Source organism: Panthera leo, chromosome A3 (assembly GCF_018350215.1).
Source record: "Panthera leo isolate Ple1 chromosome A3, P.leo_Ple1_pat1.1, whole genome shotgun sequence".
In the NCBI taxonomy this organism is placed as follows: domain Eukaryota; kingdom Metazoa; phylum Chordata; class Mammalia; order Carnivora; family Felidae; genus Panthera; species Panthera leo.
This window is the reverse complement of record NC_056681.1, coordinates 73,987,873-74,010,073: the sequence shown is the minus strand read 5'-3', so window position 1 is coordinate 74,010,073 and position 22,201 is coordinate 73,987,873. Positions and strand designations below refer to the sequence as shown.

Here is a 22,201-nt window from a genome sequence, read left to right as displayed (position 1 = left end):
GTGTCCTAAGCCTATACATTCTCAAAGGAGATTTAAAAATTAGGTGCTTCAATTGCCACTCCCTTCCAAATCTCCCAGAGGGGTTAAGAGACAATAGACCCAAGAGAAAAAGAACTACTCCTTTAGTGTGCTGCACACTCCATGCCAGGCATCTGGCAGAGAATCGTGTAACTGGGGCAAGGAAGAGACCCACAAGACAGTCATCTGGGATGAGCACTTCCCATTGTCTACTTTTCCCTTGCAGGGTACCTGCCCAGTCAGCTATTCGGCCTGTGGAGTCTGAATGTCCAGCCTCCTACTGTTAGACACCTAGAACGAGCCATCTCAAATACCAAGGTCCAGAAGCCATGGAATGTCTTGCTTACTCAGGCCACTACGCCCCTTTCCAGGCATCAGGATGGGTCAACTGCAACTTTTCCCACTGGTGGCTAGTTTCCTGTTCCCATGATGAGAGGAGAAAAAGACCCTCCCATTTGGCCTGATATAGTATGAGGCATGTGAAAATCATTTTTTCTGTCAATTAAAAAAAAGTTATGCATAGTTATAAACAAGTACAATGATAAATCATTTTTATGGTTTTCAGTAGAGAATATAGATATTTTTACTAGTTCATAATATTTTGGAGATAGAAAACATATATACAGATCATATCACAATATTACTAATGATTCATTCAAAAAATAATTAAAGAAGGATACCTAAGAACTTCCCTCAGGATTTTCATCTCTTCCTGTTCAAGATCACTGACCACATCAGAACCATCTGTTAAGCAGTCAGGTAATACACCTGTTCAAAACCAAAGACCACACAAAAGAATATAAACTCAACTGAAAACATTTATTTCTCACTACTCTAACTCACCAAGAAGTACAAATCAGTTTATTCATATCTTTCGTTTTAAAAATGTTCTCAGCTATTATCTAATTATGGTCTTTTTAACTTTTTCTTGTTTTAGAAAATCAGCCCCACCAAAAAACCCACAATTTTACCTAGAAATTCTCTTAGTAATTATTTGTATTACCTATTAAAAATAACCATAATATAGCAATTAAAATTAGTTAATATAAACTATCACCACCCCTAATCACATACTGAGTATATACCACTGAAATCATTAAGCTCCTAATAATAAAACTATGCTCTTAGAAGTATCCCTTAAGTGTGAAAAGAGTTTACAAAACAAAATATAAAATACTTTAATTGAAACAGTATGTTAATACTCTTCATTCATTCTATAGCAAATGCTACTGAAAAGAGCCCTGCTTACTACATGGGAAAAAGCACAGTGCTAAGCACTCAGGGACAATATAAAGATGAATAAAACAATCTCTGCCCTCAGAGCTTCTATTTAGATATTGGGCCAATAACTATAAACCAGGGCAATACCAACTTTGGCCCAAGCAAATAATAACTCATGGCAAGTAATTTTAAGAATTGGTTGAATTTGCTTTATTACCTTTATCTTCCTGATAAGCAGGTAGACTGGTAATCAGTGTTGTGTTCATATCTATAATTAGTATATTCCCGCAACATCAGCAGCATGTCTCTTAATTTTTACCTTCCATTTTCTCTATTCACAAATGACTATGGGATTTTGGATCTGCTCTAAATTAAAGTAGCTATATGATTCTAATCCCCTTGATGTTTAAATACATTTTTAATTAAACTTTTTATTTTGAGATAATTGCAGATTCACATGCAGTTTTAAGAAATAATACAGAGAAATGCTATGCATGCACCTTTTTTCAGTTTTCCCCCAATGGTAACATCTTGCAAAATATGGTATAGTGTCACAACCAGAAAGCTGATGTCGATAAAACACATCGATGCATTTTTGCTCAGTCAAAAGATATACAATTAGTATTCTCTAATAATATTTCTAAGGAAAATTAAAAGAACTAAGGAAAGAATAATGCAGTAGTATGCAATACTTCAAAGCCATCAAAATAATGCTCTGATTTGCATTTCTCCAAAAATTCTTTGATAAAATATAACTAAGAATCCAAACAGCCTTTGAATGTTTCTTACCACAAAGACAATTTTCAAATGATCTGCAGTTTTTAGTACAATCAACATTGCTCTAAGGTACTAGCTAACGGATCTAAGCTAAGCAACATTCTTAAATCCAAGTATTAAAAATACTATGGCAGAAACTAAGTCTTAGTTTTTACCTAAAAGTAAGCAAACAGTCCCACTCTGTAGTTTGACACCAGCATTAGTCTGCATCATTGTCTCATCCTCTCTTGCTAACATAAGCCAGATTTGCTTAATTAGCAGGTAGCCAAGTACTTAGAGGCTGAGCCCTACCCCACCACAGCAGAGTGATTCATGAGTGACTTAAGCCAATCATAACAGTCTCATTTCCCCTGCTAGACGGTTTAAGAAAGGCATGTGACCCAAATCCTGACCAATAGGACCTGAGGGGAAAATTCCTAGGAGGCTTCTATGCAAGTGTTGTCTTGCTAACAAAAAGAGATGCACAGGAAGAAACACCCCTTTTCTTCATGAGATGTTGCTGAGTCTTATTCAATGCAGTCAGAGTACAATTATGAGAGAAGATCCTGAGAATAGCAGAGTATAAAGATGGAAAGCGTCAGCATTCTTGATAATATCACTGAGTCCTTAACTTAGCCAACATGGACCATCTTCCTTTCCTCCTTTTTCTGGACTTCTTGTCCTGTGAGATGATAATTTCTTATTGATTAAGACATTTTCACTGAGGCTTCCTGCTAATGGCAGCCTGAGGCATCCAGCCAATGTACTTGTTCCCTTTCTTTATATTAAATCTAAATGAGTTTCCAGTTAAATTCAAACTGGAAACTACAGAGTGCCAATATCAAGTTCACTATCTCTTTTATCAAAATCGAGCCCCCCAAAACAATTTTAACTAACATAAAATAATTATTCACATTCTCTATCCAATAGGTCAGAATAAAGCATAATTTCAGGAACATTCAGAGAAAAGGATTTTATAAAGAAAACCATGGTACAAAGACAAAGAAAGAGACTGTTTTCTAAGTTTCTTTACATCAAAGTCACAGCACAATGTCATGTGTAGTTCAGGGTTAGGGTGGTGTTATCTCCTACCCACAGACATCACCTCTTTCACCGCTGTGAAAAGCATCCTAGAATCTTACAGGATAGTTATGGTGGTGGTTGACTCTAAGAAATAGTCTCTACTCACATCAGACTAACAAGAGGACAATCCACAAGGGGCCCTGCAACACTCCAATGTTTGCCCTGCAACAACAGAAACCTCTTGTTGCGTGTTCCAGATCTTTAAAAGCAAATAGTACAACGGAACTATAGCTCTCACATGTTCAAGAAACAATTTTTACAAAAAGGTCCTGCTGCCAAAGAAGAATATATAGGCATGGTCAAGAATATCAGTGTGGTCCACTGAACAAAGGAACATATAGGTATCAAGGTCAGGTTATTAGAGCCAGAAATCTGAAAGGAGATAAGAGTCTGGATTGAAAAGGACATAGTACAATAATAAGTATGTTTAGAAACTCAGATGTTTTAGGTCAAAATGTCAAATGTAATTCAAATACACAAAGAGGGAATAAAAGCAGGAAAAGCTAGAGAGAAACTGAGATTAGGCAAGAGAGTCAGAGAACAGATAAAACTAAAAGAGGGTTACTGGGGCTTTGAATTCTGTTTTCCTTTCCACCTGATGGTAGTGCAATCATACCAGCCCATTTCCCTGAAACAGTTCTCAGTTTGGTCCCAAGACCAAAAGTTTTAGCATCACCTGGAAACTTGTTAAAAATGCAAAGTATTCAACCCCACCCCAGACCTACTGAATCAGAAATGGGAGACAGCCATATGGTTTCAACAACCCTCCAAATACTTCCAAAGCTCACTAACTCTGGAGAGCCACCGTCTCTCACAAAGGTCCTAACAATGATAAGCCAGAAGGAAAAGAAAAGTCCCCTTCTCTCAACAGTAACTATAACTGTAACCACTCAAAAATACTGAATTTCATAAACAAAATGGCTAGGAAGAAAAATCAAGCTCTCTGAGACCTAAAGCATCATTAAATTAGATTCTAGTCTGCTTTCTTTGAGATGGCAAATACACTCTGATCAGGAAGATTACATTCTTGGGTCTCTTAAGTCAGCCACAGATTTTCAAACTTGAAATAAATTTATACAAAGCAGCTACACTTAAGACCATAATAGAATCAGAATAATCAAAACTGAAAAAACAAAATGCATTTAGCAATTCGATTTCTAAATTCAACACTTTACCATTTCTCTCTTGAATTATTCGAATGGCTTGCAGCTGCATTTCAATGTTTTTCTGGACCATCATTGCCTTAAAGATAGTAAAATCTTCTGCTGCCAACACAGGTTGCAAAATGGCCTATGGAAAGAAGTCTGGAAGTTAAATGAAGATTCAAGTTTTAAAACTATTTTCCACACAGATCATTTCTATGGCAAATCATTTCTATCAACTCAGGAATGCTGTATTATTATTTATGGTCAGATGACTCAAAAGGAAAATTTTAAGATTCTAAAAACCTTTAATGTAGGCTCTCAAGAGGCTAACTCTCCCAACCCCCATGCCTCCAAGAAGCTAAGGCTGATGGCGATGATACATTTTCCAAATGAGCCAGTGCTGAGTAACTCTGAAAAACAGCACAGAAATTGGACTTAATTTTTTAAAGTTACAACTTCAGTATCTGGATTTGTTTTTCAGCCGAAATAAAGATACCTATTTGGTTTTTATTCTGTTACTTGAAATTTATAGTTAATAAATCAGTAATTACAAAATTATCCCTTAATTAATAAAAGTACCAAGTTAAATAAAAGTAAATGCAAAAAAATGGAGTCTGGATATTAAGTGTAATGAGGTATTAGTAATATGAAAACACAATTATAGTTCTCCTGTATGTAGAAGGCTTCATATAAGAGGTAATTAGAAATTAGTGTGAAATAATTTTCTGGATTAAAAAAATATGATAAATTAGGGGAAAAACTAAGGTGTCTACCTGGAGTACCCAAATTAACACTTTTTTAACTACAGGGAACTATTGCTATATTAAAGAGCAAACCAATTCCCAAGCTAATCAACAATAAGTAAAATAAGATTTGAAATGTGTGAAAACCCAAAACACTCAAATTTTATGCACTTACTAAAATCTTATTTCAAGCTTTACATGCTATTGATAGAAAAATTGAACACACAAAATCATGCAGAGGCAACCAAGGGTGTGCTATTGTTTATCAGTTGGGCAGCAGCAATAATGTCAGACATCTCAACAAAACCTCCATAAGCAGAGAAGGAGCCCTTCTCCCAGCAACCAGCTCCCACCCTAAACAACCACAGTATATAAGAAAACAAAACAAAATGCAAAAGCAGCTCTCTGTGACATTTATGAAGAGTCAACTGAAGAAAAAAATGATGAAAATTCTTTCCCATTAAATTCGTATACACCGTTCAAAAGGCCCACAGCAGGGCATAGCAGATAGGCTTGACTGAAAGTTTCAGCCGAAAGCTCAGTATTGAAAACACTTGTGGAGAGTCTCTGTGATAGATTAGTGATGTTTGCCAAGACATCTTTCTATGATTATGCCCCCACAAAACATTGTTCTGGGGCTTCCTAGACTTCTTATTAGTGATATCAAGGAACTTATTCTCATCACTAATAAACTCTTAAAGGGCAATGTTACTGAATAGCAATGTATCAACTGGGGCTTCTATCAGCAAGTCAGAGTTTGAGTTGATACTTAAGTATGTTCCTTGATGCATCTAAGAAATGCATATTCCTAAACCCTACCATAGACATAATGAATCTAAATTTCTAGAGTATGGGTGTCCATGTATCTCCACAGATAATTCTTACAACATTAAAGCTTGAGAACTACTGAAACATTGGAAAAAATGAGCCCTTAATATCACAAGCCCACTTCCTGCTTAACCATGTACTAGCTGTGTGACTCTGGACATATCATTTAGTCTTTTGAGCTTCAGTTTCTTCCTCTGCAAATTAGTACTCTAATAATAATAGTAATACAGTATTTTGTTGAATCTAAGATTCCATAGATGACTAAAATGAATCATTACTTCATGTACCAATAAGAAAAGAAAAAAGAACCTTCCAATTACATTATGTCATTCATTATACAATGCATTCTCATTTCAGAGATATTACAACAGGAAAAATTTTCACTTTAGCATGAAATAAATTTAATAATAACTTTCTGGGGTGACTGGGTGGCTCAGTCAGTTAAGCATCCAACTTCGGCTCAGGTCATGATCTCACGGTTCATGAGTTCAAGCCCCGCATCAGGCTCTGTGCTGACAGCTCAGAGCCTGGAGCTTGCTTCTCATTCTGTGTCTCCCTCTCTCTCTGCCCCTCCCCTGCTCATGCTCTGTCTGTTGTCTCTCTCTCAAAAATAAATAAACATTAAAAAAACAATAATAATAACTTTCTGGTTGGGTGTTGGAATTAAGTAAAATGAGAAAGCACTTTTTTAAACTGAAAAGTACCCATAAAAGTAATTGTCCTCGTCCTGTTTATGCTGGTTAAATATCAAAATGGTGCACTAAACCTAACAACTTTACAGCAATGGGGTTCTTCTGGTTCAAGGAAGTGGATGTGAACTTCCAACAAAGGCAGTTGGAGGAACTAAATACAAGAGTTAACTCCAAAAAAACCAGTTTAAAAACAACAATCCCCCAAGTAGCCACTAAATTATCTGAAATGTCAAAGTACTTTGACAGAAGACTGTGAGATCAAGTATATGTGATGTTATTTGTTTGAGAAAAGCACATTAACAAAAAAATGAACACTGAGTATTTGAGAATCTGACTTAAATGAGTTTACAAGACATTCAAATATATTCATACTTAGCCTAAGATTACCCTATGGTTATCTCTGCTTAGAGTTCACTATGCCATATTTTGAAAGGTACAGGTGATTTCATGTTCTCACACTGCTCCATTAATAGAACTACAAGGAGAAACAGATGAATTCATGATTACATTTGGAGACTTCGATACCCTCTATCAACAATAGAACCAGCAGGCAGAAAATCAGTAAGGACATAGTTGAACTGAACAGTACCTCAGTCAACTGGATCAAACTGATATTTCTCCAACAGAAAAATACACATTTTTCTCAAGCACACATGAAAAATTCACCCAAATAGACAACATTCTGGGGCATAAAACACATCTTAATAAATTTAAAAGAATAGGAATCATACAAAATATCCTCTTAGACCACAACAGAATTAAACTAGAAATCAGTAACTGAATGATAGATGGAAAAAACTAAAATTCTTGCAGATTAAGCAATACACTTCTAAATAACACATGGATACAAAAACTACAGGGGCTTCTGGGTGGCTCAGTCGGTTAAGAGTCCGACTTCGGCTCGGGTCATGATCTCACCATATGGGTTCAATCACCATGTCGGTCTCTGTGCTGACAGTTCAGAGTCGGCAGCCTGCTTCAGATTCTGTCTCCCTCTCTCTCTGCCCCTCCCCTGCTTACACTCTGCCTCTCTCTCTCTCAAAAATAAACAAACATTTAAAAAAAAGAAAAAGAAGAAGTACAGTTGAACAACATTAGGCTTGGGGCACTGACCCCTGTGCAGTCAGAAATCTGCATATGACTCCTGACTCCCCCGAGCTTAACCACTAATAGCCTACTGATGACCAGAAGCCTTAGCAATTATATATTGCACCAATTAACACATATTGTATATGCTATATGTATTATATCCTGCATTCTCACAATAAGCTACAGAAGAGAAAATGTTATTATGAAAATCATAAGGAAATTAAAAGGCAACCTACTGAATGGGGGAAGATATTTGCAAAGGACACATCCAATAAAGGGTTAGTATCCAAAATATATTAAAAATTTACACAACTCAACACCAAAAAACCACATAATCCAATCAAAAATGGACAGAAGACATGAACAGACATTTCTCCAAAGAAGACATGAATAGATGCTCAACATCACTCATCATCAGGAAAATGCAAAGCGAAACCACAATGATATATCACCTAACAATTGTCAGAATGGCTAAAATCAAACACAAGAAACAAGAAGTGCTAACACAAAAAAAGTAAAACACAAAAAACAAAAGAAACAACAAGGATGTAGAAAAAAAGGAACCCTCATGCACTATTGGTGGGAATGTAAACTGGTGTAGCCACTGTGGAAAAATAGTATGGAGCTTCCTCAAAAAATTAAAAATAGGATAGGATCCAGTAATTCCACTACTGACTATTTATTCAAAGAAATGAAAACACTAATTGAAAAAGATATATGTACCCCTATGTTTACTGCAGCATTATTTACAATATTTACAATAGCCAAATTATAGAAGCAGCCCAAGTATCCAGTGATAGATGAATAAAGAAGAGGTGTGGGTTGCCTCGGTAGTTCATTGGTTAAGCGTCCAATTCTTGATTTCAGCTCAGATGATCTTGCAGTTTGTGGGTTTGAGCCCCACATCAGGCTCCATGCTGACAGTGCAGAACCTGCTTGAGATTCTCTCTCTCCTTCTCTCTCTGCCTCTCCCTAGCTCTCTGTCACTCTCAAATAAATAAACTTAAAAAAAAAAAAAAAAGAGCGGGTGTGTGTGTTTAAACATGCACACACACACACACACACACACACACACACATGCTGGAATATTAATTATTCAGCCACAAAAAATAATGAAATCTTGCCATCTGCAGCAACATGGATGGATCTAGAGAGAAAGACGAATACCATTTAATCTCATTCATATGTGGAATTTAAGAAGCAAAACAGATGAACAAAGAGAAAAAGAGACAAACCAAAACCACACTCTTAACTATAGACAATAAAGTGATTGCTACCAGAAGGGAGGCGGGTGGGGGTTTAGGTGAAATAGATGAAGGGGATTAAGAGTAAACTTATCATGATGAGCACTGAGTAATGTATAAACTTGTTGAATCACTATATTGTACACCTGAAACTAATATAACACTGTATGTTAACTATACTAGAATTAAAATTAAAATTAAAATTAAAAAAAACAAAAAGAATGGGCGCCTGGGTGGCTCAGTTGGTTAAGCATCCAACTTCGGCTTAGGTCATGATCTCGCAGTTCATGGGTTCAAGCCCTGAGTCAGGTTCTGTGCTGACAGCTCAGAGCCTTCAGATTCTGTATCTCCCTCTCTCTCTGCCCCTGCTCCACTTGTGATCTGTCTCTCTCTCGCGCTCTCAAAAATGAATAAACATAAAAAAAATTTTTTTTTTAAATCTGTGTAGAAGAGGACCCACACAGTTCAAACCTGTGTTGTTTGAAGGTTAACTGTAGTCTTAAGGGAAATTTCTTGTTAAAAGAAATTTAAAAAAGAATTTTTTTTTAGAGAAAGAGAGCACATGAGTGGGGGAGAAAGTGGGGGGAGGAGCAGAGAAAGAAAGAGAGAGAACCTTAAGCAGACTCCACACTTAGTGCAGAGCCCAACATGGGGTTTGATCCCATGACCCTGGGATTATAACCTGAGCCAAAATCAAGAGTTGGACACTCAACCAACTGAGCCAGCCAGGTGCCCCTAAAATATTTCTAGCTAAAAGAATATACAACTTATCAAAATTTGGGGAGTACAGTAAAAGTAGTGCTCAGGGGAAATTTATAGCATTAAATGCATATATTGAAAAAGAAAATTACCTAACATCAATAATCTAAGCTTTCACCTTAGGAACTACAAAAGAGCAAATTAAATCCAAAATAAGCATAGGAAAAAAATAGTAGAAATTAGAGAAGAAATCAACTAAATTTAAAATAGAAAATCAATAGAGAAAATCAACAAAACTAAAAGTTGATTCTTCAAAACTATCAATAAAAGTGATAAATCTCTAGCCAGGTTAACTATGAAAAAAAAAAGAGAAAAGACATAAATTACTAAAATCAGGAATGAAAGAGGATACATCACTACAGATCCCAGGGACATTAAAAGGATAATAAATATTACTGACAATTCTATGTCCACAAATTTGATAACCTAGATGAAGTGGACCAATTCCTTGAAAAACACAATCTGTCAAAGTCACACAAAATAAACAGACAATTGGAATTTGTCTATATCTATTAAAGAGAAGGAATCAATAATTAATAACCTTCCAAAACAGAAAGCACCAGGCCTAGTTGGATCCACTGGCAATTTCTACCAAAAATTTAATGAAGAAATTATAAAATTTCTCTACAAAAAAAAAGATAACTTAGAAGAAAAGTTACAGATTCATATTATTTCTCAAAAAAATAATGATTAAATATTTGTTTGCAGAAGTTAAATAGCATAGCCTATAGAATGATGTAAAAGATGTTCTATTGATTCAAATTATTGAGAAAAAAAAGTATGACTTTGAAATTCCCTATCTCTTCCATATATAACTTACTCAGTGTGTATGCTACTTTCCTACCACCCCTCCTTGCATGATTCAGATTAGGATTTTACATGTAATTGAACATGCATATGCTGCCCTCAGATAAGAATCTTCAAAAACAGGGAAAAAAAAGGAATTATACCAATTCTTTACAATCTCTTCCAGAAAATAGAAGCAGAAGGAGTACTCCCTAAGCTATTTTATGTAGCTAGCATTATACTAATACCAAAACTAGACAACGACACTACAAGAAAGAAAAGCACAGAACAGTATCTCTCATGAACAGAGATACCAAAATATCCAACAAAATATCAGCAAGTTGAATCCAACAGTGCATGAAAAGAATTATACACCATGACCAAGTGGGATTTATTCTAGTTATGCAAGGCTGATTCAACACCTTGGAATTAATTAATGTAATCCATCACATCAAGAGACTAAAAAAGAAAAAAATCATATGATAATATCAACAGATGCAGAAAAAGCATTTGACAAAATCCAACATCCATTCATGATAAAAACTCTCAGCAGATGAGGAATAGAGAGGAATTTCCTTAACCTGATAAAGAACATCTACAAAATATTGATAGCTGGGGCACCTGGGTGGCTCACTAGGTTAGGCAACTGACTTTGGCTCAGGTTATGATCTCACATCTCATGAGTTTGAGCCCCACATCAGGGCTGTCAGCACAGAGCCCAATTCAGATCCTCTGTCCCCCGCTCTCTCTGCCCCTCCCTCACTCACTTTCTCTCTCTCTCTCTCAATCAAACATAAATATTTTTTTTTAAAAAAGCAAAAAACATTAAAAAAAAAAACTTGACAGCGAACACCATACTTAATGGTGAGAAACTAGATGCTTTCCCGTTAAGATCAGAAACAAGTCCCCTCTTCCCACTCCCATCCCATTCCACATAATGCATTAGCTAGGACTTCCACTATTAAGAAAAGGAAATTAAAGGTACAAACATTAGGAAGGAAGAAATAAAACTGTTTTTGTTCACAGATGACAGGATTGACTGTAGATTATTCCAAAGAATCAATTTAAAGAAACTTCTGGAGGGCGCATGGGTGGCTCAGTTGGTTAAGCATCCGACTCTTGGTTTCAGCTCAGGTCATGATCTTGCAGTTCCTGAGTTCAAGCCCTGCATCGGGCTCTGTGCAAATGGTGCGGAGTTTGCTTGGGATTCTGTCTCTCCCTCTCTCCCTACCCCTCCCCTGCTCATGCTCTCTCTCTCTCTCAAAATAAATAAATAAGTATTAAAAAAAAAAAAAAAAACCTCCTGGAACTAACAATTAATTATAGCAAAGCTGCAGGATAGGTTACTATACAAAAATCAATTGCTTTCCTTTATACCAGCAATGAAAAATGGGAATATGAAACAAAAAGACACATTTACATTATTTCTGCAATCAAATAAGTACTTAGGAATAAATCTAACAAAATACACAGAAGATCTATAGTAGGAAAACTAAAAAACTCTGATGAAAGAAATCAAAGATAATCTAAATAAATGGAGAGATATTCCACGTTCATAGATAAAAAGACTCAATATTGCTAACATGTCAATTCTTCCTAATTTGATCTGTAGATTTATGCAACCCCAAACAGAATCCAGCAAGTTATTTTGTAGATATCAACAAACCAGTTTTTAAATATACATGAAAAGTCAAAAGACTCAGAATAGCCACACAATATTAAAAAAGAAAGTCAGAGCACAGACACTAACTTCAAGACTTATTACAAACAACAATAATCAAGGGGAACCTGGGTGGCTCAGTCACTTAAGTGTCCAACTCTTGATATTGGCTCATGATTCATGGCATCATGATCCCATGACTCATGAGATTGAGCCCCATGTCAGGCTCTGAGCTGATAGCACAGCTCGCTCTCGCTCTCTCTCTCTCTCTTTCTCTCTCTCTCTCTGCCCCTTCCCTGTTCGTTCACTCTCTTTCTTTCAAAATAAATATATAAACTTAAAAAAATAAACTACAATAATCAAGACGTATGGTATTGGTGAAAGAACATACAAATAGATTAATAGAACAGAAAGAAACTGAAAACAGACCGACACAAACATAGTCAACTGACCTTTGACAAAGAAACAAAGGCAATCCAATGGAGAAAAAATCATCTTTCCAGCAAACGGTGCTACAATGACGGGTCATGCAAAAAAATGAATCTAAACATTAAACTTACACCTTTTACAAAAATTAACCCAAAATGGAACACAGATTTAAATGTAAAAAACAAAACCATAACACTTCTAGAAGATAGTGTAGAGAAAATCTGGATAACCATGGGTTTGGCAATGACTTCCAAAGATACGACACCAAAAGCATAATCCATGAAAGAAAATTGATTAAATCATGGACTTCACTGAAATAAAAAACAAAACAAAACAAAACAAAAAAACTTCTGCTCTGTGAAAGACTTTGTTAGAGAAGGAAAAGATAAGCCACAGAAGAAAATTTTGTGAAATATTTGCAAAACCCATATCTGATAAAAAAAAAAGACTTGTATCAAAATTGTATATAAAAAAGCCTTATAATTCAAGTACTAGAAAACAAACAACTCAATTTTAAAATGGGCAAAAATAAACCACTACACACATATTAGAATGGCTAAAATGCAAAAAACTGACAATACCAAGTGCTGCCAGAGATGTGGAGCAACAGGAACTCCCATTAATTGCTGGTGAAAATTAAAAATGGTACAGCAACTTTAGAAGAGAGTTTGGCAATTTCTTACAAAGCTAAACTTAATCTTACCATATGACCCAAAAGTCTTGCTCTAGGTATTTGCCCAAATAAGTTGAAAACTTTTATGTCCACATAAAACCCTGAATATTAGTATTTAAGCTACCAAAATGTCCTTCAAAAGGTAAAGTGATAAACTGTGGTACATCTACATAATGGAATATTACATGACAATAAAAAGAAATGAACTATCAAACAACAACAAAAAAAAACATGAAAGAACCTTAAATTCATATTGCGTAATGAAAGAAGCCAGTATGAAAAGGTATATACTATATAATCCCAATTATATGACATTCTGGAAAAGGCAAAACTAGAGAGACAGTAAAATGCAGTGGTTGCCAGGGGCAAGGATGGAAAAGATAAATATGTAGGACACAGCGGGATTTTTAAGGCAATAAAACTATTTTGTAACATACTGTAATGGTGGATATATGACATAAAGTATTTGGCAAAACCCATAGAACTGGACAACACAGAAAGGAAACCTTAATATAAACTGTGGACATTAGTCAATAATAATATATCAATGCTGACTTACCAATTTTAACAAATATACCACACTAATGAAAGATGTTAATAAGGGACACTGTATAAGGCAGCTGGGTGGCTCAGTGAGTTAAGCATCTGACTTTGGCTCAGGTCATGATCTCACAGTCCGTGAGTTCAAGCCCCATGTTGGGCTCTGTGCTGACAACTCAGAGCCTGGAATCTGCTTCAGATTCTGTCTCCCCCTCTCTCTACCCCTCTCCCACTGGCACTCTGTCACTCTCTCTCTTTCCCTCTCTCTCAAAAAATAAATAAACATTAAAAAAAAATGTTTAAACAAGGGACATGGTATTATCTGCTCAATTTTCTGTAAACCTAAAACTGCTCTAAAAAATAAAGCATTAATATTTAAAAATCTTACTAGCACTCATACAAAATATTGTTTATTATCCTGTGTGTATTTTAGAAAATGAAAGTTACACTACATATGTAATCTCTTCAATTGATACAAGTTATCGGAAAAACAGCATAATTTTGCCAAATTACTATCATAATACAAAAGTATTAATGTTTATATTATAAAAGTCAAAGCAAATCAAGTAAAAAACAAAAGTAAAAAATACTGTTGTCTCTTGCCATATAGAAGTCTTCTGCAATATGGTACATAGAAATCAATGATGTACTTTATCCTCAACAAAAAATCACAAGGAAGTCACAATGAAGGAAGTCATTTTTGCCTCCTTCAGTCATAAAATACCACAAAATTACAAAATTCAACTGAAGATGACTGAGATAATGAGTATCTCAGTAGTTATTATATTATCATATTTTCTGAGGTTAATTCATGAGAATTTTTTAAGAATCACATATATAACAGAAAAACATGTCCTCACAGATTTGTTGTTGTTGTTTTAAACTAGAGTTCTTCATCTGATGCATTCCTTGCTATTCCTGCTGACATCAATAAATAGAGTATGGCAGAAGCAGTGGTCTAGGCATAACGATGACCAAACCCGATGAAAAGAATTTTGTTAAGTGGGCTTTAGCAGTAAAATTCAGTGGGAGCTGGTTAAAACAACTGAAACCAAACCAAGCAAACCAAACCAAAATAAAAATTACCTCCTAAGTAACCCAGGGCAAGCAACTGGTTTCTTGAGTTAATTCTTAGGCACCCTATACTGGCATATGTAATCAGCATTCTGATCTTTCTGTGAAAAGATTAGATTATTGCTACAAAGCAGTAAATAACATAGTTTTGAGCTGTTCTTCTGGTAATGGTGATGGCCTTGTGCTGACTGAATCAGGTTACTGCTATTCAGTATCTGATGCTAAGTGTTTGCTCCATAAGAGAATACAGCTAACTAGTCCACATGGGGATTGAACCAGTGACCCTGGCCTAATTAGCACACTGCTAATCAACCACCAAAATAGCTAGTATTAATTGGGAGGTGCTTCCATTTATAGATCACTTTATAAATGTCAGGTATTGTGCTAAATGCTTTATGAATATTATCTCTTAAATTTTGCAAAAACCTTCCCAAGTAGATACTACCCATACTTTACAGATATGGAAACTGAGAATCAGAATGGATAAGAAAGGAAAACAGTACAACAGTCTCCATGGTCTTGTAGCTAGCAAATGAAACATCTAGGACTCAAATCTAGGTCTGTCTGTATCAAAAGGCTTGTCTCCTACTACATAACAAGACTGTATTACTAATCAACTCCAAATAAATCAAAAGGTCTTATATGACAGAACAAAAGAGAAAGATGCATTACTCTTGAACTAAAAACAGTATCTTAAAATTCTGAACATCTTCATTCACAAATAATTTAAAGTTATCCTAATAGTGAAAACAAAAGATGGATGAGTCTACCATTAGCATGAATATCTTTATTCACAAAGTAATTCAGGCTAATTCACAATGGCTTAATTAAGAGGTTGACAAATATTAACCAAAATAGAAAATATTCCTGAAAAACAAGGAAAATAAAAACAAATATCAATGTCTTAAAAGAAACCTAAATACTAGTTAATAATTTTCAAATTATTCCTGTTCAACTAAAAAGGAAAAGAAAATATTGCCTATTATTATACTTTAAACTTATGGTACATATAGAATAAAATCTATTGGTGAACAACTTTTGCTTTACACCATTATTAACTAAAACCAAATGTTTATTTACATTAGTGCAGCATACCAATAATAGTTAAATATATTTTTCAAAATGTCATGTTATATTAAAGACGTTCTATCTCTAGAATTAGAGATGATCATTAAATAAGCAAAACTTGTGCAAAAGAGAACTATAGTAGGAAGTGCTGGATTAAACAGTAGTCAAAGCAACCTCTTCTAGGCCCTGATAAGAAGATAATTTAAGTTAACAAACATTTATTAAGAACCTCCTGCTAGGAACTAAGTTCTCATCTCTGTGCTAGACACTGGGAATGCAAAGATACTCAAAACAGCTCAAAGGACTTACAATCTACAAAGGCAAACAGACTTTTAAGAAACTGTAATTCTACCAAAAATGTACAAGTGTCCAGTGAGGTAGAATGAGTGCTAGTCTACCCTAGCATAAGAGGGATCAGGAACACTGCTACAAAAAGTAACATTTCAGCAAGGCCCTTATGTAAGAGGGATTCTCTGGATAAGGGAAAGATAATGCAGTGAGAAGGTGGGGGCCAAACTTTCCAGGGTTACAGAATGGCATGAACAAAGCCAGACACATGGATGTTTACAAGAACAAGTGGCCTGTAATGACTATAGTACATAATATATTAGAGAACTATAGCAGAAGAATGAACATATAATTTAGGGTCATATCATAGACAATCCTCACTATCATCTGGCTAAGGAATTATAGTTTATTTGGTGGAAAATGGGAAGCTAAAACAACTTGTGAAGAAGGCTATTTGGTCAGTAGCAACATATCCCCATCTTGAACCTCTGAGCAACAGCTCACAGTTGGGAGTGCCTGGACAGGCATCCTAGCACTACTTACTTAGTAGTGGACTTTGCACTGCTTAATATATATGTGCATGAGTTCTTTCATTTCTACGTGGAAATAAAATAGTGCCAATTTTTTTTTAATTTAAAAAATTTTTTTAAGTTTATTTATTTATTTTTGAGAAAGAGCAGGGGAGGGCCAGAGAGACAGGGAGAGAAAGAATCCCAAGCAGGCACTGAAATGTCAGTGCAGAACCTGATGTGGGGCTTGAACCCACAAACCAGGAGATCATGACCTGAGTTGAAATCAAGAGTCAGACACTTAACCAACTAACCCAGGCACTCAATAGTGCCAAATTCTTTTTTTTTTTTTTTTAACGTTTTATTTATTTTTGAGACAGGGAGAGACAGAGCATGAACAGGGGAGGGTCAGAGAGAGGGAGACACAGAATCTGAAACAGGCTCCAGGCTCTGAGCTGTCAGCACAGAGCCCGACGCGGGGCTTGAACCCACGGACCGCGAGATCATGACCTGAGCCGAAGTCGGCCGCTTAACCGACTGAGCCACCCAGGCGCCCCAATAGTGCCAAATTCTTAAGAGGCATCAGGAAGATTAAATGCTAGAATATATGTCAAGTGCCTAAAACAGCAGCTAGCATGAGCCCTCAGTATATATTAATTATAAAAACACATAATACTGAGTTCGAACCAGTACTGCAGAACTAATGAGACAATAAAAGTAGTTCCAAGGGAAGGAATTCCAAGGAAGCGTTTACTATGAAACTGCTGAGATAAAAAAAGGAGCAACTGAAAACCTATGCAAGATCTATATAAATAAAACAGTAGTTTGGACAAACCCTGTGATCTATTATAGTTCTGCATTCAGAAAGTTCCTTTTTAGCTGCATTAACTCATTAATACCTCAACTGATCATTTCTTGAGGTAATTATAAAAAAGAACCCATATATGATGAATTAGCTTTTCACTCTTACAGTGTCCAAAATAGTATACTTTGACAATCAAACATAGCCAAATGCAAGCAAAACCCTGGACATTTTTGTTAAAATTCTATGTCAGTAGAATAACACAAAAGCAAAACCTGTGATGTACGTGTCTTTGCAAGAGGAGAAGTGCATGCTTCTTGAAATTGATCTTCATTAATTCCCATCTCTTTGAGGTAACTTTCCAACAGCTTTTCAACCTAAAAAAGGGAAAGTTTAACTTTTATAATTTACATAGAAAAATTCCAAAAGACAGTTTTCATGTTAAGTATTAAATTCTTGCTTGCAATTATTAATTTATAGCAAATTTTATTATATGGCAATGACAATGTCTTTCACCAAAAAAAACAAACAACAAAAAGTTAAAATTTTTGCAGAGAATCAAATGAAATTTTATTTCCTCTGCTTGAAATAATGGAAGTCAAGGTTATGATGTTCAATGTGGTACAACTCTTCTGCTACTCAGAGCCAGTTTTTAAAATCACAAGACAATCATGTCAAATTAATAATTAACACTTCTCTGGATTAATCAGAAGAATAAGAATAAAATTTAAAGATTAGAGGCAAGATCTCTTAAAATAGCTACCCTAAATCCATTCTTTAGATTCTACAGTAGAAGAGATAAGAAGTCAAAAGGATGAAATACTCAGAGAAGGCTTGCAGCCTGATGGAACTGGTAGTACTATTAGGATAGATTGTATGTTTTAAAAAACAAAAATGCTGGGGCGCCTGGGTGGCGCAGTCGGTTGAGCGTCCGACTACAGCCAGGTCACGATCTCGCGGTCCGTGAGTTCGAGCCCCGCGTCAGGCTCTGGGCTGATGGCTCGGAGCCTGGAGCCTGTTTCCGATTCTGTGTCTCCCTCTCTCTCTGCCCCTCCCCCGTTCATGCTCTGTCTCTCTCTGTCCCAAAATTAAATAAAAAACGTTGAAAAAAAATTTAAAAAAAAAAAAACAAAAAAAACAAAAATGTTTAGGTAGGCTCTATGCCTAACGTTGGGCTCGAACTCATGACCCCAAGATTAACTCATGCTGTATGACTGAGCCAGCCAGGTGCCTCAAGGTGGGATTTTTTTTTAATTAAAGAATTTTAAGATGGAAAAATCCATGTGTTTAATTTAGAAAAGCTAAAATTAACATTATTCTAATTACCTTTTAAAATTAGTGGAAAAAATACTCACTAGTTCTTTGTATTCCTGATGAATCTCTGTATAGGTCAATTTGCTTTCTTCTTCATCATCAAAAACTAAATTTAAAAGAAAAATATTGTATAGTGTAAAAAAGAACAAATCATTTGATTAATGCAAATATAAAACTCCACTCCTTACATCTTACATTGAACTCTCGTTCTTATAACTTAGCTTTTAGGCTTTGAATTCTTGAATTTAAAAAGAAACTGGTGTGTGTGTGTGTGTTTACACACACATATATGTATATTAGTAGTAATATATGTTGTGTATATATAACATATAACAGTGATAATTGGAAACAAGTTTTTTCCAACTTAAGACCTACTTCATGGTTAAGACAAATGCTAATTTTCTACTTTCAATAATAAAAGGCAGCAGTTTCTTTATAAACTTTTAATGGAATATTATTGTTAATAGTTTTAAAATATTAATTTCTTTTACAACAGGCTCCAGATTATGTTATCATACTCAAACTTTGCAAATGCAAATTTTACTGAAAGTGACTAGCTAGGCCACTTTTGCTACATATAAATCAGTAATGAAATTAAAATAAATAAAACCAAAACAAATGTTTGCTCAATGATCATATATGTGAAACAATGTGTATTAGAAAGATATATATTCCAAGAAGCTACAATCTAATTAGAGGACAGGACAAATTCATGAATTGTCAACAAGAAACTTTTTTAATTCCCCCTAAGTGATCTAAAATGCAAAACTAACTCCTTTAATTTTCTATCTGAAGGTCTTCAGTGACTGTTCTTTGCCTAGATAATAAATGCAAAATCCTTAGAAGGCCAGACAAAACGTCCAAGATTAGATCCCAAGTCTCACCTCCCACCACTCCAAAACCCAAACTTTCCACTCTCAACATATACAATTACTTGGAATACCACCAAACATAACAACAACAAGTGGTGCTTCAAACTCCTGTATATTTGCCCAAGTGTTCCTAGATCTCTTGGCCTTTACCCAGTCCTCTTCTCCCAACTGTTCTTAAAGACATTGCAAATGGCCCATTCTCCCAGACCTGCCACCCAATCCCAAATCCTAGGCTGGTTAGATCCCTGCCTCTGAACCCTTAAAAACTGCACTACATGCCTTCCTTTATTATGACACCTGCCACTTTAGATTTAAATTTCCATTGACCTTCCTGTCTTCCCCACTAAATCATAAACTTCTCAAGCACAAGGCTTTTGTTTCATTCATCTTTCTATCCCCAGCTTCTAGCCCACAGACACTAAATAAATAACCTCAATAAATTGAAATAAATGCTGATATCACAGGCAGTACAAAACTAATCTTTAAATTATCTGAGGTAGTGGGGCGCCTGGGTGGCTCAGTCGGTTAAGCGTCGGACATCGGCTCAGGTCATGGTCTCACCCTCCGTGAGTTTGAGCCCATGTAGGGCTCTGTGCTGACAGCTCAGAGCCTGGAGCCTGCTTTGGATTCAGTGTCTCCCTCTTTCTCTGCCCCTCCCCCACTCATGTTCTGTCCTCTCTCTCAAAAAATAAATAAATAAAAATTAAATTATCAAGGTGAAGAACAGCACACTGAAAGTCACTCAAGTATTAACACTGTTATTTCAACTGACGCTGGGATGTTACTTCCACTTCTACTGCCATCTGCTCTATGTAACACAGGGCATACACACAATATAATAGCTACTTAAACTGTTTCCAGTTAATTGTAAACCAAATTACTACCTTACATGTGTATAAGGCTGAGGATTACTGCTTCCTTGTAAAATTACACAATCAGATGTATTATTACCGAGATGCACCACTTTTGATGTTTGGGGATAAAAAGAATGATGCTTTAATTTTTTTTTTTTTTTCATTTCAGCATTTAGTCTCAGAGGCATAAATAGAATCAAAAGGTGAAATAATTCTTTATTTTCCTAAAGGAGAGGTCAGAATTCCACATGCTTCATCGGTCTCAGAATTTTAAATTCTTAAAAAGATCACAAATAAAAATAATTTTGAACTTCTTTAGAAATGACCCATAAAAACAAGACAAATATTATCTGAATTTTGATTATGGTGTAATTTCTATTATAGTAATGAAAAGATCCAATGGTCAAACTAAATTTTATCTTTACCAGAATCATGGAATCTCAGGGTTGAAAGGACTTTTAAAAGGTCACTCAGGATAACTAATCATAGTTGAATTCCCCTCTATAACATCTCCATGAAGTTGCTGTCAAATCCACTTAAACACTGCTAGCTCCTGGGAAACTCATTACCTCCTGAGGTAGGCTAACTTAACTGGGATACATTCTGTTAGGGAGCACTTCATAGAAATTTGTAGCTAGTACCCACTGACCTTAGCTCTATCCCACTGAACCTTACAAAACAAGTCTAATTCATCCAACATAAGGCAGACGTTCAAATGATTGATGGATATTACTACCTTAAAAGTCCTGCCTAGCTAAACAACCACCATAACAGTTAGGCATTCATTCATATGACATGGTTTCTAGTCCCTTCTCCGTAAATGAGCTCCAATTTGTCTCCGAAAACTGAATGCAGAACTCAAAGCGTGAATGATAAGGACCTGGAGGTCCTTTTCCCTTACAGGGAATATTATGCCACATGTATATAGTTCATTTGTTAGAAAATACTCTCCCCGCCCCCACCCCAAATTTTTGTACAGCAGAGAGTCTGAGTGTTCAGTAAAGGCAATACAGGCCACTGGGTCGCCAGCTCTGGGCCTGCTGGAATAATAGCATGCCCTCCCTTTGCGATCAACTGCTTAAATAATAAGGAACATAGGCAAACTGACATCTCTCCTCCCAAGTCACTGGGGAAGTTGTTGAAGCCCACCCAAACAGTCCACCTGCCCAAAGAAGAAACGTGCAGTATCGGGTGTAAGACCCAACAACACAGGATTAAAGTCTGATGATTTTCGGATGTGCTCGGGCTCAGGGAAGGGGGAGTCCCCGTCTTCAGTTCCGTGAAGGAAGACTGGCGCAGTGCCAGCAATACCTCCTACAAACCAGCTCTAAACCTCGCCGACAAAGGTAAAAACCTAAGAGATGAGAGGTGGTTCGTGGTGACCACCTTCCGGCCGATGCTGGGGAGAGAGACACAAGAAAGGGCTGTCGGTTCGGTATCTGGGTTTTACCTTCACATTTCTGCTCCACAAAGTCCAAGATGGGGATGGACCAGTCCGGGCCTCGCAGGAACCCAGCGATGCTCTCCACCACCCATTCCACCTCATCCTCTTCTTCCGCAGCCATCCCGCTTCGTGGGACGCCGTGGAACCCTAGGCCAGACCGCCGGAGCCTGCTAAGGCCCTAGGGCCGCAGCGGGCCGAGACAGAATGGGAGAAGAAAGAGTTGTTCCGCAATCGCTCCGCTACCTGGACGAAACCCACAAACCAGTTAACGTAAAATGGTCGCTATGGCAACACGCGCAGCCGCCCCGGA

The 22,201-nt window shown here is 36.2% G+C and overlaps 1 protein-coding gene across 2 annotated transcripts in view; it reads right to left on the bottom strand.

Annotated features, from left to right (window-relative positions):
* The window catches only part of CFAP36 (cilia and flagella associated protein 36), a 29,907-nt gene extending 7,713 nt beyond the window's left edge, over positions 1 to 22,194 (bottom strand). The window contains exons 1-5 of one of the 2 annotated variants that reach the window (XM_042932312.1): positions 21,898 to 22,194; positions 18,763 to 18,827; positions 17,683 to 17,784; positions 4,254 to 4,368; positions 699 to 786 (exon numbers count right to left, since the gene is read on the bottom strand). In XM_042932312.1, the coding sequence (XP_042788246.1) occupies positions 699 to 786; positions 4,254 to 4,368; positions 17,683 to 17,784; positions 18,763 to 18,827; positions 21,898 to 22,012 (485 nt within the window). In that variant the 5' untranslated portion in view covers positions 22,013 to 22,194. The remainder of the gene's footprint in view (positions 1 to 698; positions 787 to 4,253; positions 4,369 to 17,682; positions 17,785 to 18,762; positions 18,828 to 21,897) is intronic. The other variant, XM_042932313.1, reaches the window with a different exon arrangement.
* Between the last annotated feature and the right edge of the window lie 7 nt (positions 22,195 to 22,201).